This window comes from Bacillus rossius, chromosome 1 (assembly GCF_032445375.1).
Source record: "Bacillus rossius redtenbacheri isolate Brsri chromosome 1, Brsri_v3, whole genome shotgun sequence".
Taxonomy (NCBI): domain Eukaryota; kingdom Metazoa; phylum Arthropoda; class Insecta; order Phasmatodea; family Bacillidae; genus Bacillus; species Bacillus rossius.
Genome location: NC_086330.1, coordinates 347664305 through 347683799, shown reverse-complemented (window position 1 = coordinate 347683799; position 19495 = coordinate 347664305). Strand labels below are relative to the sequence as shown.

Genomic DNA, 19495 nt, shown 5'->3' with positions numbered 1-19495 from the left:
ATCATCAGCTTCAAACAAAGTCTTACTTCTTTATTAACTTGCCAATGATTTTATAAAAACGTAGAATGGCCGCACCAACCCACATCAGGCTGCGCATGTAGTCCAATACCGATCGCATACTTTTAATAATACTGCACAAGCTGATATATTAGCTAAATGCAACTTTAAGTATGCCAATTCCGAAGACAAAGTCTCAAAAACAAATTGCAAAATGTTCGTTTCTTCCAAACTTATACTTTTATTACAACTACAGGCAAACGGGCGACCTTATTAAAAAATCCCACACTGGAACAACGTGTGAAACAAATGGGCCTCTTCACCAAACAGGCTAATAAAAGTTCCGTCCAAATAAAATTTAGTATGGGAAAATACACAGTTCACTAGGTTTGCCAAAAACCAGTGCAGCACCACGAGGGTAAAAATCAAAATCGCGGCCTCTCTTTACCTTGATTTCTTCTGTACCACAGGGCAATCCATTTGCCCTGTCACCCATCGTGGAGCCTCCAACCCAATACTCTTCGTCGCCCGTTGCCGTCCGGCATACCAGTCCGCGCCGTCACATGGCTCTGTCCTCGACGGTCGCTCGGCACAAACTCCCCGGCCCAGCTGATTTTTTCTTCCCGGCAAGCCGAATGTCTGACGTCATCAGCCAACCGCCGGGCGCTCACCAAGTGGTATTTACGTGAAACACAATCGATATTCTTAAACTCATAATCGATAGCTACCAAACTGCGTATAACTAATTAACAGAAACAAATATAATTAAAAAAATTTACAGATAAATTAACATTAATTAAAAAAGGCGTAAAAATACGTGAAATAAAAACCATATAAAACTAGAGACCAGCAACAAAAATAAATTACAAGTAAAAATGTGGCCCTGCCGGCCACAAACCAAATAAAAAAAAAAACCGAAGATGCACGATCGGGCGTTTGGCTCTCTCGTCTGTGAAAAGAAGGCTTACCCACGTGGAACCTCGCTCGGACGGTAGTGGTCTCACGGGCCGTCTGTACCTCGCGGCGATGCGCTCCAAGAAACTGTTCGTGATGCTCATGGCCTTAAGAGGACATGCCAGAGTCCCGTTTAATACTGTGAATAATGGGAATCATTGAATGAATCATGCTATAATAACAAATACTGTTCTTCTAGGTAATACGTAGAGACCGGAAAAATTCGCGGATTAATTTCGCGATAGGATAGAGTCCAAATACTTTTGACTTTATTTTGCTTCAGTGATTGGGCCACAGTTCATCTGAAGGACTCAGGGCCAATGAAAAATCTTTAACGGAAGAATTAGCTAATCACGATCATTCCAGTCAACAGGTGTTACGAGTCGGTAACCAATCAGCAGATGTAATTTGCACGAGTGCATAGATGATCATGGAGTCTATCCTTTAGGGATTTGAAATCGCGAATTTTACAGGTCTCTAGTAATACGTAGAGACCTGCAAAATTCGCGGTTTCGATGGCCTTCAGGATAGACTGCACATAGCCCTGTACACTCGGGCAAATAACGCAAGTTCATTGGTTGCCGACTTGCAGGTCGTCTCAGCTGGTTTGTCTGTGATTCGATCCTTCTTTGGTTGAGGGTTTATAACTGGTTGAGATTCGTCCAGATGAACAGTAAGCCAATAGCAAAATTATCTAAGAGGTATATGTGTTTGAATTCTAGCCTATCGCCGAATGAATTCGCGAATTATGCAGGTCTCTAGTAATACGTAATGAAAATTAGCCACTACATAATAAGTGTAATGGTTGAATTAGATAAAACCTTGCCCGTTAAGCCTCCTGAGGTAAATAGGCAAAACAAAGCCTATAGCTTATAAACATGATGGACTAAATGTTAATTTTGATACGTTCATTGCTAGTAATCATCTAAATACTTTTGATTCATGTAGTTACGGCAATAATCGTGGTTGCTGAGGTGAAATAAGTTCGAGTGTCTATATCTATGCTTCAACGCGTAGTTTTCCTTCCTCTTGCGCTTCTTCCGAGATGTTTCTCTGGGCCTTGCCCCGCCTTTTTGACGTGACAACGTCTAATAAATCGATGAACGCTGGCTGCACGTACAAAAAAGTGTCCCATTACGCACATTGTTCCGTTACGCTGTATCCCGTTACGCTCATTGTTCCGTTACGCTGTGTCCCGTTACGCTCATTGTACGCTTGCGCCGCATCTATCTCTCTTCCACTCGATTGACCAATGCGTCCGAGGAAAAGAAAGACAGCGGCAGCGCACAACTTACATCTACACACGTGAGCTGTTTCGTTGACTGTTTATAAAGTGAAGTGAAAAGTTAATGTGGTTTTCATGGCTTATTACAACAATACTTTCGGCAATAAAGGTTAATTATTCTTGCATTTTAAAAATTCCGATTACTAGTATAATTTCAAGTATTTATTCTTTTATTATTAAAATTAAAATGATTCAATGTTATTCATAAAAGTATGCAATCATTTCATCAATGTTTTGTTATGACGTCACGTTAAACTATCGTCCGTAAACCGACTTTACAGACAACCAATTTTTTTTTTATTTTTTTTTTATTTTTTTTTTTTATTTTAGCCGAGTTAACCGCTCGTCTTGGAGGAGGTAGGCGAGGAGGAAGGGGGGGCGAGGGGACATCGTAGTTCCGAGCCTTGCCGCTGTCGCTAGACGAGTGAGTTTTTGGGGCTTCCCGGTTGCGGAGCGGCGCAGTGGGTCAGTGGCGCGGCCGGCGGCTCTGTTTTCACTGGACAAGGGGGCCGGAACCTTACTTCCATCACCCTCTCCCCCCTCCACCCACCACGCGACCACCTGGCCACCTCGTTCCAGCCCCGCTTTCACCGCAGTCGGTCCGCGATGACGCACATGCACGGAGACCAACCTCTCGGAACAGAGTATCCATCCTTAGTTGCAGTGTGCATAACGGACATTTGACTCTTTCCTTCCACACAAAAAAAAATTTCGCTACTTTGACGAAATTTTCCTTCGGAAACCAGTATCCAAGAAATACGTTTATATATTTTAACTGATGTTTCATTCAAGCATTTAAAAAAAAAATTAAAAAAAAACACAGAAAATATATTCGAACATTCGATAATTTGACTTTTTTTTTACAACGCTGTAATTAATATGCGCAGTAAATATTGGAAAGTTGTTCAAGGAACTGTTAACCAATAACGTTAACTGCCGCAGGTACTGGAACAACACAAAGCATAAATGCCTGGGTAGGAATCCAGAGTCAGTATTACTGCGAACAGTATTTTTTAGTGACACAGTTGTTTTCGTGTAAATGTATAAACTGCCTTGTATCATTGCGCCCAGTCATTAGCACCTTCTGATACCAATATTAGTAGATACTTACAATTTTTACTAATTATTTTCCGACTTAAAAAGTTGTCATGTGCGTTACTTATTGATACGCCCCCGTACACTCAATTGTCAAGGACCCACTGTTCCGGACGTGAGATGGTATGGGGCAATTGATTTATTCTCGCACGACCCGACACGAATGGTTCTAGCATACCAAGAACGTGTACCGTTCGAGAAAATACCACGTGACTTTCGACTCGCAATTTGACTTGAAGCACAGACATAGGGTCCCTTCCCATTTCTCCTTCATACTTTTCCCCAATAATTTACATTTAAAATTTACTCTAATGGAGTCCTCTCGTGTAGTTTCGTCGATGAGAATCGGCACAGATTCTGAAATTGCCCGGATAGGTGAGACCATTTAGCGAGACTGTATATTATATTGTTACGAATGTGAGCAAGGCCGGGACACGTGCAGGTGCAGAGTTGGCTGGCGGCTGCCGCAACATGATATGCGCCGCGCGCGCCTGGAAGATAACAAGGATTGTCGCTTTCCCCTCTCCTTCCCACCACTCCCCACGCGGCACCCTGCCTTTGACACGTAACTGAAACCTGTCAGCTGCGGAGTTATGCGAGCCGCCGACACGTGTTTCGAGAGATTTCTGCCGTCGTGTCGGCACGGAATGACGCGACTGGCCCCGGCCGCGCTCGTGAGTTCTAGAAATGGCGGCTGATATATAAATAGAGGACGTCGGCCTCAGCAAGCGAGTTCAGAGAGGGAGAGTTCAGGCGGGAGCCTTCCCGCAGCGGAGCTTCCAGGGCGATAGTGCTGCGGGTGCGGCAGAGTGGAGAAGTCCTTGGACGAAGGTTCCAGGGTAGGGAGTAAGTGAGTTCAGTGGAGTCGGGAGGTTTACCGCGGCGGAGTTTCCGGGTGATAGAGCGGCGAAGTCCCTGGACAAATGTTCCAGGGCAGAGAGTTCAGTTCCGGGCGATAGTGTCGCGGGCGCGGCGGAGTCCCGAGCGAAGTTCCGAGCGAGGCGTCGAGCGGATCCTCGGCGAAGGCAAGTGCGTCGGCGGCGGCGGAGTGCGGCGACGAAGTCCTGTGGCTGAGATCCACGAGGGGTGCTGCGGCGAGAGTTGCGCCAGAGGTGCGGCCCAGCGAGGTGTGTGGATTGTAAGAAACGAGTGACTGGTAAAGCAACATTTTTAAGTGCAATTGATTATTTGGAAATTTTATAAGGTTAATTGTAAGTGACATAAGGAGTGGCCATCAATAAAACTGTGTGTGTAATAAAATCTTTAGTTGGGCTATCCTTTACGAATCCGCGGTAAATCGTAACAATATAGGGGAGACCGGGGTACGTTGGCGAACGGGGTAAGATGACGAATCGTATGTAACTAATCCAGAAACACAGATAGATGGTTGGAGCACCTGTGACCTTGTGTGTCACCATCTGCACCTACTAGGCAGGTGCAGCGGAATTTTCCAGTCAGTTTGAATGTGGCAGTTTTGAGAGGCAGTCTGTTTCGTGAGCCATTGTTGTAATATTAAAGGTACGTATGTTAAGCTATTACGAGAAAAGAGTCCATTTGTTTTAAATGTTTATATATGTAAAATGAAATGCTGACTTTTGGGAGTATTTTAGTGTATAGACTGTTGAAGAAAATTTGTTAATGTTGTTCGTGATTTTGGTAAAGCAAAAATACGGCTGCTGGGGCAAGTTGACGGGGGCAAGATGACGAATTCGTCATCTTGCCCCTGCAATCGTCAACTTGCCATAGGTAATGACAGTGTGAGCATTATTTTGTATTATATGTGTTATTTAAACCAATGATGTACAGATATGACGAACATTTAAGTAAAATAAAAATAATAATGAAATTATAAAATATTATAAATAGTTCCTGTGTTAATAGTCGTAACAATTTTGTTTGATATTTTGTAGATGCCTAGGCATATTATAAGCGGAAAACGGAAAGGAGGCGTTGGAGTGACGTAGAGATGGATAGAAGAAGCAGAATGAAGAGAAGAAAAATGAAAGAAAAACTAAGAAAACTGAAAAACAAAGCTCTGATCATTCTGTAGCAAAACCATAAAGCCTAAATAGCGTTTCTTGCCCTGCATGTGAAGAAGTTTACGTGGAACCTCCAAAAGAAGACTGGATTCAGTGTTCCACATGTTCTGAGTGGTGGCACGAAAACTTTTCCAATTATGAAGTCAAGGAATTATATCAAAGTCGTTCAAATATGTTACAATATATCTTCTTTACATCCTGCACGTTGTTTAGTGTAGGATATCTATAAAACTATTGTTTACTTTGTCCATAAATATATATATTTTGGTTTCGTCATCTTACCCCAATAGGTTCGTCAACTTACCCCACTCCTGGGGCAAGATGACGAATGTGCTAACTAATTGGTTTCTTGTCAATAACTTCGGAACTACGCAAAGTAATACAACCTTTTTACATATTTAGGTAGAAATTAGTATGTACTTCGTATTGGTACCAAATTAGATATTATATATGCTTATTTATCTGTTAAAGGCCATTTCAAAGCTTAACATCGTCAACTTGCCCCGGTCTCCCCTACCTATAATATTTTTTGGAATATAACTATTTAAACTGCGATAATCTATGGAGAACATCGTATCCAAAATGCTGCTGGGTGAGAAGGGAGTGGGAAATGATTGATTCAGAATTTTTTCAAACAAACTTACCTGGACTTTCTTTGATTCTGCACGTCTATTCGTCGACTACCAGTGAACACACACAACTAAGATATGGAATATCAAGTTATGAAATTTTTAGTTTTTGGCTACAGCAATGGACACGATGGTTGAGGGTTCAGATCAATCGTCTACCACCAGTGAGGCCACATCCGCGGATTTTTTTTTTTTTACATGTATTGGGAAACGTGGCGGTAGTTTCCGTGAGACGGTGTTTTTTTTTTCTCGGGGCATCAGTTATCAGTACATTGGGTTTAATATGTGTGAAACATGTTTCATAACTTGCTAGTAATTAGTTTGTATTGTATTATTTTTAAATCGTTTGTCTTGATTTGTTTATTTTCTTTTACTTAAATTAGCTTAGTTACGTATGTTTGTTTTGTTACTACATTACATTTAATTTTACAAAATGTATGAGGTTAAGTGGAAGACAAGGTGGCACGCCTTAACTCAACCACGTAAAATAAGCCGAAGAATATCTGTGTTAGTGAGGCGGGATGCTTCTAGTGCGGTATTGTCTCTGAACTGGCACGCAGTATTCTTGTAGTGCATGTGGCAACTACGAAGTTTGAGTGGCAATCATAACGATATATGAAGATAAAGGTGTAATGTCAGTGTCTTGATTGCCTTTATGCCAAAAATGATTCTAAAAAAAATGCGTGATTTAACCGTTTCCACTATCCTCAATTATAGTTTGTAAACGAAATACGACATCCAACCTAGTGTATTCTTAAATGATTGTTGTAAACATACACACGCTGATATTTTGAGCCTTTTTTAAAATGTTGTAGATATTTTTTTTGAAGCTCTGCACACCGCATCCGCGCACTGGATTGAAAACATGTCTGAATACGTAAACGCCGCTCCTGAAGGACTGGAACAGTTGTTGGATGATCTGAGAGGCGCGGGTCATCAGACACAGGCTGTTACGACAGACACTGGTTACCGGAGATAACCAGGCAATCTCCGGTTCAGGTACGATGACACGACCGGTTCGTCGGGAACCCACAATTTATCCGAAACCGGTCGCTTGGGAACGCATCTCCCCGGGTTTTCCCGTGCCGGTATCTTGGTACCAGCACCATCATCGATCCAAGTGTACCATATATACTTCATCATTTCACTGCTAGGTGATTTAAACACTGGCGTGTTTATAAATGAAATTGTCAGTACCTTAATTAGAATATGAGCATAAATTTTTTTTATTGGGTTAAACAGTGCGCTTGATTTTACACAGTGTCTTGCTGCTACAAATTGTTTCCCTGGTGAAATAATTATTGGATTTTAGTATTGAGTTCTTTTTAGGTAGAGCAATATCCGAATACAGGAGTAGAAAAATGGAAGGTTTAAAAAAAATGGAAAAATCTTAATATCGAAAATATCACATCCGTTTTAACGTTTTATAACTCGTAGGAGTAATTCCAAATTTTTGTGTCTGAATAAGTTTTTGATATGACCAACCATAACTGCAAGGGGTTGAAAAAACAAGAAGGGTTGGTGGATAAAATTGAATTAGTACAAATGATGTATTAATCTTATAATTTTCACCTAAACCATTTTTCTGAAACAATTTTTGATAAGACAAACAATTGTTCAGGGGATTGAAAAAATAAAGAGTAGAATTTAAAAAAATTCATAATTTTCTAAAATAATAACTGTTAAATCCGTTCTCTTTTACTGTAAAAACTTAAATTATTATCTGCAACTTTCATCAGAATAATTTTTATACTACCAACAAGTAACTGCGAGGGGTAGAATAAACAAGGGTTGGAGGGAAAAAAATCATTACTCCCTTCGTAGGCACAACATCGAGCTCGTACACATTGTGTATTAATCTTAAAAGTTTTATCTAAAACTTTTATCAGAAACATTTTTTTATTAGACGAACTATTGCTGCAAGGTGTCGAAAAAATGTGGTGTAGAATTAAAAAAAAAATTCATAATTCCTGTTGTAGGTACACTACCAAATCCGTTCCAATTTTTTTCAGATTTTATAATTTTTATCTAAAACCTTTAGTCTGCAACAATTTTTAATAATGCAAACCATTACTGCAAGTGGTGGAAATAAAAAGAGTAGAAAACCAAAATGTCATTACTTTTTAATACATTTACTTTCATTTTCATTATAATTAGTTTTAAAACGCCTAAACTTTATCTAAAACTACCTTAAATTTTTGTCTAAATTTTTTTACGACCACGTATTAGTTCAAGGGATGAAAAATAGTCTTTGAAGATAAAAAATAATTGCATGACTACCTTACTAGGCATATTATGAAATTCGTTCAGAGACATTCAATGCTGAATGCATTAAGTTAAAAAACATTCGAAATATGTTCGCTGCATGAAATAAGAGAAAATTTTAAATCGATTTTTTTAATATATGACGAACATATTGGATTTATATTAAGTTCTTAAAATGTTCTAGGAGTTTATAGAAGTTTCCAAAATATTTCAATGAAATAGGTACTTTGAAATCTAACTTCTCCTGTAGGCTGTGCCGAAAGGGATTGTTTTTAAAATAACTACTACAACAACAACAAAACTGTCAATAGACAGTATTTAATATAAAATATCTTAATGCATAATATCTGCCTTGATGAAAGGAAAATTGGAATATTAAACGATGTATAGTTGTTACGACCTAACCTAAAAACTGTTGACACCAAGCAGTGGCATAACCAACTCAAAAGTGATTAGGGTGCTGAGGGGGGGGGGGGGTCGATTTTTAGGAATATTATAGAAATAAAAGGAGGGATTTCCTTAATATAATCTGTTTTATGTCGAAGGACAATTTTTTTTTTTTACAATTCTTTGTAAGGAACAGTTACAATATTTTCTCTAACTAGAAGGCCTTCCTTGCTCCTTGTTTTATTTATTTTGTCCACTTCGGAAAAGAGGTGGAGGCAGCTCCCTCCCCCTCCCAACCAGAGCCACCCTAGATACGACCATGAAAGACACTATGGTGTTATATTTATAACCCGGTCTCTCATCGGACGAGAAGGATTTCAAGCTTTATCGGGAAGGTACCATTATTCCGTGGCAGCGTACCGTGGTTTTGTAACGAGACCTGAAGACCCCGAGCGGGTCGGCCGACCGAGTTCGGGCAGGTCAGGACGCCGAATGGGGCGAAGTGGGTCGAGCGCATGACGGCTCGCGGCGGGGCGCCATTGTTCCCTGCTCCGCGGCGATGACTCGCGACAACCGCGGCGGGAAGCGGCAGGCTCACCGCTCGCCGGGGCCACACCCGGCAGCGACGCGCGATGGGGAGGACGGCGACGACGACTGCGGCGGTGCTGCTCCTGGCGCTCGCGGCGGTCGGCGGCAACAACGACCCCTCCTGCCGGCGCGACGTGTGGGCCCGCCTCAAGGCGCGCATGATCGCCGACCTTGACCGCTGCGTCGCCGGCGACGGCTGCAGGCTCGCGCGGGACCTGGTGCTGAGCCGCGTCGGCAACCACTCGGCGCCTCCTCTCCCCCGGGAGCTCGACGTCGCGCTCAAGGGTATCCCCAGCAAGGGCCTGCTGGACCTGGTGCTGCTGAAGAAGTCGCTGGACGTGTTCCGCAGCCACGCGCTCACCTGGCGGGCGGGCGACCGCGTCAACGTGACGGTGTTCCGACACGACGAGGGTCGCGGCCGCATGGACCTCGCCGTCAGCATGCTGGTGGACGGTCGCTCCGCGGGTGAGTCTCGTCCCTCGGCCAATCACCGACGAGCTTCTGCTACAGTCTCTCAGTACTCACCATCCAACCTTGGAAACGAGCAAATCCACGTGTTATCAATTTAGAGACGTGCAAAATTCGCGGATTCATTTCGCGATATAGCTAGCATCAAAACAACTATACCTTCGTAACGCTCCTGCGATTGGCCCACATTCTATCCGGGGAACTGTGAGCCAATGGGAAACACTAAACCAAGAAAGTGCCGAATTACGGACAGCCTAGTTGAGACGTCTCACGCGTCAGTAGCCAATGAACAGGTGTCATTTCCGCGAGTATTTAAAGGACCGTGGAGTCTATCCTAGAGGTCAATGAATCCGCGAATTTTGCAGGTCTCTAGTTATCATATAACAAATGCACTTATAATACGAAACTCGGACACGAAATCTAACAAAGAATTCTTTAAAATGATGCCGAGCGTGATAAATATACGAATATATATATATTTTTGTTGTTTTCAAAAACATTTCTCGACGCGAATCACAGTTAGTTTCCACACCCACCACTAGAATTCGTTGCCGGAGTAGCTACGTTGACTGTCGAATCAATCCATTTGCAGACAGAAATTTGGAACTATAAATAATGAAACGGATGCGACATAAATGTAAAAGACTTAAAAAAAATTACTAAAACCCTGTTTTTGGGCCTGATTTTCTACAAAGAGTTCATTAAAATACTGCTAATCGTGTTCAAATTACTAAAAAGTAAAATACTATTAAGTTTAGCATTGACATTGGAACTTTGGTGCACACCATCCGGCACAGATGGCAGCATCGTGGTTACACAGTTCTATTCCATGCGACTTCTGTTCTATTCACGAAGTTATTCTTGCCTAATGTCGTATACCGAGAGCTAAGATGTTACACAAATAAAAAAAATAATGTGTTTGTTTACTTGCGTATACAGCCTTTTATAACGCGTCCTGATTAGCAGGGCCAATTAGGGCAGTTACTTCTCTTGCAAACGGCCGCCAATTACAAGGAAACTTTTTTTTAGCGTGGGCATGCCTTATTGCAGTCTAATGAGCGATCAGATTATTTTGCGAGATATACATGCCCCTATTGACGTAGCCTACATGCGTTAGAAGTTATACTTATTTATTATTTTTTTTTTTTGGTTTTAAAGTATCTTTTGGCCTAAAACCTTTAGTTTGACGCCATATTTGTGACAATAAAGTTATCTTGACTAATAATTTAAAGGAATTTTTATAGTTGTTATTATGTCTTGGTATGACTATTAAAGTTAACAAAGTGTAGGTATTCCAGAACAGACCCACTACCAAAAATTTTCATTTCCACACCTATACGCTTAGTACGTCCTACAATGTTCACGAAAGCGAATACATATTAGGGTGTATGCTGCCACACACTCATAACCATCTTGATAAGTTCGCATTAACTTCAACCTTTTAAATTTCCGTTACGTGATGAGCGCGCATTTTGTTGCATTTCCATCGCTTACAAAAATTACACCCTTACCGTGACTAATGAACACAATCTTCTTCTTAAATAAGTTGAAAACATATCCAGCGTATGGTATGAAGTGTTTAGGATGGAACACTAATTGCCTCGTCTACGATGTTTAGTTAAACAAAATTCTGAGACCACCGCAAAAAAAAAAATTGTCACTGTCGTAAGGTGATTTATTTGAAATAATTTGGGGTAATACCTTTATTTTCCATACATTTTTTTTTGTTATTTTGTTACCGCCAAGAATATTTTTACGAGAGCAACAAGTTTACTATCCAGACACTTTTGTTACGCTATAATAACTTTCTTTTTGTTGAGGTAACAAAATTTTTGCTCCAACTGTACGGTAATTGTACGTTTGGGAAGCATTTCCCGCATTGTTTTATGTTTTAAAATTATTTTTCCGTGATGAATCTACAGCCAATTTTTTTTCGGTCAAATTTTAATTATTTATATAAAAACCGCGCACTATCTGCGTAGTGGAAAAATTTTGGGTCCATTACTAAATGGTTTATTCGCCGGTAAAATAATAAAACATAACGAGTCATTGTGTTTTGGACTTTATTACGGTTTTCACATTTTGTATATCTTTATCTGTCAGATAATCAGTTATACCTTTTATATTCATAAATTGTGTATTTTACTTTTTTCAAATTACTACTTTACGTTTAATAATTTTAACATTAACGTACATGGCATTTTTTGCATTAGCTGAGAGTGGGTAACACAGTTCTCTCGCGAATCAATATCTGTATACATGCATAAATGGGCTATATGTCTGTCTCACGCTGGTTGGTTCTCTTAACCATCAATTAAACCCGTGTGATGGGAAATAGCCACCGCCATTTGGTATTTACATATATTGGCGACAGATTAAAGCCACCGATAGCCTCCATTTATCAGGTATCTAGTGAACTAAACTGAATGTGCCCGGAGATTTCTTAGGTTTGATAATCTTCAGTGTGCTATGTTTTCTCAGGCCTTAGTCATTTTGTACATTGGCGGTCATTCCTCCAGTAATTACAGGTTTTTCATAGCTGAACTGGTGTGGTTTTTACTATAGTATTGCTGTTAGTTTTTAATTGGTTTAAACTTTCTTTAAACGTGTCTGAGAATAGTAGCCAAATTAAAGACGTTCACAATAAAAATGTGTTAAATAAATCCGCAATATATCCGCGTATGTCTGTAAGTATCTTACAACTTTTTGTGCAAATAATCCAGCTTTTTAAAGTGCCTATTTTCACGATATTTTGTTTTGTGGTAAACATGAACTTTTCAAATCAACAAGGTTTTTAAAATTTTTGTATTTTTTTCAAGTGTTTTTCGCATTCAAAGAAGACGTTTCAATATAAAAATTTTAAATTTCTGTCTGCTAATCAAATGATTCTATAGTCAACTTAGCTTCTCCGGCAGCGAATTCTAGTGATGGGTGTGGAAACTACGTGAGATTTCGACGAGAAATGTGTACATGAAAACACAAGTTGATTATTTATTTATCACGCCTGGCATAATTTTGAAGAATTGTGCGTCAAATATCGTGAACGAGTTTCGTATTAAAAGTGTATTTTCAGTTTGAGAAACAAATGAATTTGCTTGTTACCGAGGTTAGTTGGCGAATAATGAAAGACTCGCCCAATTATTTTTTCTCACTGCTGTATCACACATTAACTTTACAGAAGAATGTCCATAGAACTTCACATCCAGCCTTTGCCGAACTTTGTTTCGTACCTTCCAACGCTCAAGTTATAGGGGTATCGCTTTTGGACTTACGCAATAGTTAAGTTCATTTGAAGGAAATGTTGTGTATAGTGAAGGGTAGACGTCTTGCGAGCTGGGCTTCATAGTTAGAAGGGTCCTCGTGGGACGAAACGGGCCTACAAAGCCAAATAGTAGGCGGAGACATGCGGAATATTGCTGACGCGTACGGTTCAGTTACATATTAAGTGTTTTAAAAACATCACACAGAAAAGCATTTTCTATACTTGTACAAAGATTCCTTCAAAAACCATTTGCCGAGAAATAGTTTGTAAAAATACAAGAAATTTATTGTAACTTTGTACAAGACATGGCTATGGTTATTTTAGCATGTATATATAATACTGAGTGTTTCGTACAAAAATTGGTGCATAATTTTATATCTTAATTAATATTTCGTTCAGGCATAAAATATGAACCATGGAAAAGATAATCAAATATTTAATGATAGGACATTTTGATTTTGTTATGCTTATTATTTGCGCAGATAGTACTGGAAAGGTATTTAGGGAAAAGTTTACAAATAACTTTAACTGTTAGAGGTACTGGGACAATACAATTTATAAATGCTTTGATAAGATTCCAAACCCAGTACTACTGCGAACACTAATATTTATTGATATAGTATTTTTCATGTAAATTTACAAATTTGCAAAAACCCGGAATTTATATAAATATTTCTGTTCCATTAAATAAAATTGCTGTGCATTGTCAACGAATCTTGAACAAGTATAGCACATGAAGTAAAATGCCGCTCTCAGGGACTTTTTTAATCTCCTTATTCGCTAATGCGTATTCCCGTCCCCTTCTGCTCCTTCTGGTTCACTAACACTTCCGCTACTCACTCACGAGCTGAAAGCTCAGCAAGACGTTTGACCCGCACTATACTAATTCCTTGCTATTGTTCCTCGGTCAGTTGCGTTTGCACCAGCGATCATTGTCGGTAGTGTTGAACCTCCAAAATTGCAGAATGTGCGCTGTTGCGGTTTCTTTTCAATGCCGTTTAAAACTTCGTGTGGAGCGTAGCTACATGGCCGTTATAAAAAAAAATATAACTAAGCAAGTGATCCAAAATATTTTAAAAATATTTATAGAAGTAAAGATAATCCATATTATCATACCAAGATCATACCAAAAAATTTTTGTATCACCATTCAATTAACTACTAAATAATTCAGAATACCAAACAATAAGAAATACTCGACGTGATCAGGACATGATGTACCTTAATTTCTGTGCATAACCGTGTTTCGTAAAATCCTTAAAATTGCTATACACTTTAAAAATTATTCGTAAAATTATAAATACATAGTTTAGTAATTTTACATTTTTGTCGCGTTATTTTGGAAAAAGTATACACAGAAATTCTTCAAAAATGTTTCTAGAAAACCAAAATTGTGCTACAGGCATCGGTAAAAAAATACACGAAATTTTTACTTTTACAGTGACTAACGTGTTAAAATTACACTTGCACATATAAAATTACACATGCATCAAGTAATAAACTATACAGTGTTAAATGTTTATCATCACACTGTACACACATGCGCAATATTATATGTACAAAATATTTATCACAGTATCTTTACAACCAAGGAACTAAAAATAAAAGAATTTTTGATTTCATAACCCCATTTAATTTACATTGATAAAAATACATTAGCAAATATGGAATATTTACCAGACCATAACAGGTTTTGACAGTATTTTTACTTGAGCAATAGTTTGTCAGTCACGAAGGTAAAAAAAATGACACTAACGTCGGTGAAGACGTTTTCGTGTGAGATCACACGAGTGTTTGCACTGTGTCGATAAAACGCCTGTAGCTCAAGGTGTCCGGCTGTCGGCAGACGGCAGGACCTTCGGCGCCCGCAAGCGCATCGCGATGGTGCTGCTGCCCATCGTGTTCAAGCTGGGCGTGATGTCCACGCTGCTGGTGGGGCTGACGGTGCTGGTGCTCAAGGGGCTGGCCATCGGCGTTATCCTGCTGGTGCTGGCCTTCGGCAACCTGTTCGGCAAGGCGGCGCACCACCAGCCGCACGGCTGGGCGCCGCCGCCGCCACGGGACGTGCACGTGCACGTGCACGTGGACGGCCCCCAGCTGCAGCCCGCATACCACGGCTGGCACGAGCCGCACTCGCACGTCGAGTACCCGCCGCACGCCGGCTACGACCGAGCCGGCCGCGGGGACGACGACCCCCGCTCCGCCTCCTTCTGATTGGCGGACACCGGAAAAACTCGCGGATTTCACTTCGCGATAGGCTGAAATTTCAAACGTGCGTGCATTTCTGCTGGTTCTGCTATTGGCTCGCGGTTTGACTGGAGCTCCCTGGGCCGACGAGAGACTAAAGTATCGACCAAAGGAGCGTCGAATCACAAGCTACCCAGTGGAGACGCCTCACAATTTAGTAACCCAACGAACACGCGTGTTTACTCGAGAAATGCAGAGGATAATGGAGGCTATCCTAAAAGGTCATTGAATCCGCGAATTTTCCCTGGGCCCTACTGATTGGTTCCTCCCCCCCCCCCCCTCACTTCCCCGTGACTTTCCAGCTCTTTAGCGTGGCCGGCACTAGGCCGAACATCACTAGACCGAAAGGCACTAGATCGAAGAGCACAGACCAAAAGTCGTTCAGCCGAAAGACACTAGGCAGAAACGCGTTAAATCGAAAGTCACTAGACTGAAAGTCATTTAGCCAAAAAGCACTAGACCGAAAGGCAATAGAAAAAAGGCACTAGTCCAAAAGGAAATATAACGAAATAAACTAGACCGAAAACCTGAAAATTTATTTTGCTAGGAACATGTCTTAACTCTGGCAACAGGAACTAGACCAAAAATTATATATATATATATATATATATATATATATATATATCGCTGGTAATATATCTTAATTCTAGCAACAGTCACTAAACCATAAGCCACTAGATCTAAAGGCTTTAGACCGGAAGCCCTTTCTCCGAAATTTCTGTCAAATAACTTTCTTTCTGACACCTGTTATCCGCTCTCGTCTTCCTTCATCGGACCACTTTTAACACGTAAATGATCAGAACAAGTCCCAAAGTTATTTAATATTTTTTTTTACAAGGCTGCCGTTTCTAAACTTCTTTGTCACCCATTAGAATGATTTTCAAACATTCTGGACTATCACTTGTATCAGTTCCGTGTTTTTAAATTAAACATGATCAATCCGAAATTGAACGAAAAATTTCGGCTGGAAGTTCGTCACCACAAAATAAATTAAAAACGTCATTACGACTTATGTTCTGAGGTGCTTTCCTAGGTTGAGATTCACCTTTGATGTAGGAAGCTGAACACATTTTTACTGTAAATATTAGGGAAAGTATTTAAAACGGAAACCTGAGAGTCTTATTTATAATTAATTTGAGTTTTACAACCACCGCGAATTTTGTCACTGTAGAAAAAAAAATTTCATTTCAATAATTGGGAGTGACACCAGTGATTTCATATAATTTTGAGACGTGTCACTACCCCAATTATTTCAATGAAATAATTTTGTTACACACACAAAATTCGCGGTGGTTGTAAAACTTCATTTAACTATATATAATCCACAAGCTCAGTGTTCCGTTTTTAAAACTTTCTTTTTGTTTGCAATAATAATGTTGTTTATCTCCAACTTCAGATACGTATAAGATCCTTGGGAAGCACTTTAGACAATAATTCGTATTATATGTATTGAATTAATTTTGTCGTGATGAACCTGCAGCAGAAAAGTTTCAGTGGAATTCAGAATAATTCTGTATAGTGCAACCACTTCGTATTATTTCTGTCCTAACGTTAACAGTCTTTGAAGGAGCGTGGGAACAGAATTTGTTATTCCCTGAACCGTTGAAGGATCTCGGTGTTCTTCACCTATGCTTTCACCACGAAGATTTGTCGAATACAAAATATTGAGAAAACTGACGGCCCCTCGATACCTCTTGACTGTTTAGATATGTGTTCCATCTGACGTGTGCCAATGTCAGTAGGTAAATAAATGCCTTTCTCATTACGAGTTAATAAAGGTATACGGCAAGGCTTCTAGGAAGGTAATTGCAGCCCGGATTCTGCAAAAAAAAAAAAGAATGTGTTTATGTGCATGATACGTCGAGGAGTATTACTTATAGGGTAGTACCTTTGAATATATATACTGTATAGAAGTCGCCAGCCCAGGTTAAAATTTCTAATACGGTTTTGAGGTAGTTGGTTAATTCACCGCCGCAATCGCCACCATCTCTAGGGCATCGACTTGTGGTGGTCCCTAGCGGACAAGTGTCTAACTCTTCAAACACCCCTTCCCCCTCCTGTGGAACGACGTTGAGCTGCAGTGAATGATGGATGAGGGGTGCGGGGAATGACAGCGGGCGACAGCGCTGCGCTCTAACGTGTAAATAACAACTAAGACGATACAGGGCGTTACGGCAGCGCACTGCAGCGGTGAAGTTCCCAAGCTGCTCATCATACGCTTTTGAAAAACGTAGAGTAAATCCTATCCACTCGCGACTTCTATACAGTATATATATATTCAAAGGTAGTACTATGTACTCCTGATCAGTCACAAAGGATATGTCAAAGCAAGGACAGGATATAGAGTTTCATGAAGGTTTTCGTAGGTCTAAAAGTTTTTCGACACATGTTAGAATATCAGGTAGCTCTTCGGTCTCAAATTACGTCAGAAAATACGCCTATAGCCATAATAGTTTAAGTAAAAATATAAGACCATTCTTTTGATACATTTCATTTTAACTTCAGGATAATGACCCATCCCAAATGCACCAAAGCGAGCACATATATCTTTCTGCGAAGTTTCGAGGAGTGTATTGAAAGTTTTTTTTTTCACGAATTAAAAATTCCTCTAGGTGTCTTCGCATATCAAGTATATGATACACTTCATTTTCTTAAAATCAAGAAATTACTTTTTCCTATTCATTGTGGATCAGGAGCAGTATAAATTCAATTCCACAATTGACACGTTTTCTAAATGTATTTTTACTTCGGAACACCACTGGGAAATGCCTCTTACTCTGATTTTTTGACGAGTGATGTATACTGAGATTCTGGAAGGTGTGACCAAGCAAGTTTTGCACGACACCATCAAACTGGAGCTTATATTCGAGCATTGTCTTTTCTGCATTGGTTCGCTAGTTAATAACATCAATTTATTAATTATTTTGAAGCTCGGCTTTAAATCTTCCTTCAAATAGTTGTTTCTCATGTCGTATTTCGAAAAAAAATCATTGTTATGAGCCTAATAAAAGCCCTTGCTGCAAGAAATTTGTTCAACTGTATGATACATGAGGATTTATTTCCAGCAATAATGCTTACATTCTACTGTAGTATACAAAAAAGATAAGTAATTTTTCTATCGTTATTATGTGTCACTCTTTACTTACTGTGAAAAAGGAATTGTTCATAATTCATATGTGGTTAAAAAGTGTGCTACTATTAAGTTAATTTACTTGATTGTTCTTGTAAACGTACATTGTTTTAAAATAGAATAGAAAGTTGTTATGTCATGGCAGTGTAGTTTGTTGCCAAATGTTTCAATATACTATTTATGAAATATTTTAGTATAATTGTCGGTAAACAATAATATTATGAAGTCACCATAGCAGTATTACTTGTATATTTATTTAATTTATGTGGTATATTTATATGCTTGAAGCTTGCATATTTATTGTTATAAATAAGTAAATGACATACAAAAAGTTCCACCTGATTTAAACTTTGAAACACATTTCATAAAATTGATATGAATAATTTGTTATGTATAGTTTGAATTGTACACCCATTTTATTGAAATGTCCTTACATGTTTAGTAACTGCATGTAACTTTAGCAAGAATTAGTTAGTATTAGAATTAGTTATTATTTTTAGGTGAAAATTTGGTAAATAAAAATTCAGTACTACCCCAATAATGTTTATAAAATATTTTCGCAGATTCATTGATATTGTAACATCTAAGACATCATTACGATAATTTAGTATTTTATGAAAGGTTATGTGTTTATGAGTGTTTTACTTGGAATTGCCTTTTGTCTGTCTCAAGCAGTATTTTAAATATTAAATAAATAATTTACTAATGCAATTTGTTGTTTTAACACTGCGTACAAAATAAGCATGATACAACAAAATAAAGTCAAATTGTTAAATATTAGATAATTTTTCCATTGTTAAAAACATATGCTTCAATGAAACATAAATTAAAGTATAAAATCATGCGCCAATTTTCGCATGAAATACTTGGTATTATGTCAAAAATACGTATTTCGCTTATAACTTTAGCTAGCAATCTGATGAAAAAATTTACGATATTTTTACTGTAGTACAGACTATTTATTTTGCAACTTGTTTACAAAGGAATATTTTGTAACAGTACAGAAAATTTGTTTTATGTGCAGTGAAGCAAGCGCTGAGATGATCTGTCAAATAGGCGACGCCCTATTAATTTTTCCAGTATCCCTTACATAGTGTGTGCTTCGTCTTGCTGATTGTCTCCAATGCGACAGTTATTTATTTTTAAAGCA

At 39.2% G+C, this 19495-nt stretch overlaps 1 protein-coding gene across 1 annotated transcript; it reads left to right on the top strand.

The window, feature by feature from the left end:
* The first annotated feature begins 9269 nt into the window (after positions 1-9269).
* Positions 9270-17133, top strand: LOC134530435 (uncharacterized). Its single transcript, XM_063365257.1, has 2 exons — positions 9270-9704; positions 14815-17133. Exons 1-2 carry the CDS (start codon positions 9284-9286, stop codon positions 15180-15182), a joined length of 789 nt encoding a protein of 262 aa, XP_063221327.1. The 5' UTR covers positions 9270-9283; the 3' UTR covers positions 15183-17133.
* The last annotated feature ends 2362 nt before the right edge of the window (positions 17134-19495 follow it).

Bases quoted from the DNA above. Each gene is read 5' to 3' on its own strand.
- LOC134530435 (XM_063365257.1), top strand. From the start codon at position 9,284: ATGGGGAGGACGGCGACGACGACTGCGGCGGTGCTGCTCCTGGCGCTC. The intron at 9,705-14,814 runs GTGAGTCTCGTC...GGCTGTCGGCAG, and splicing joins GGTGGACGGTCGCTCCGCGG to ACGGCAGGACCTTCGGCGCC.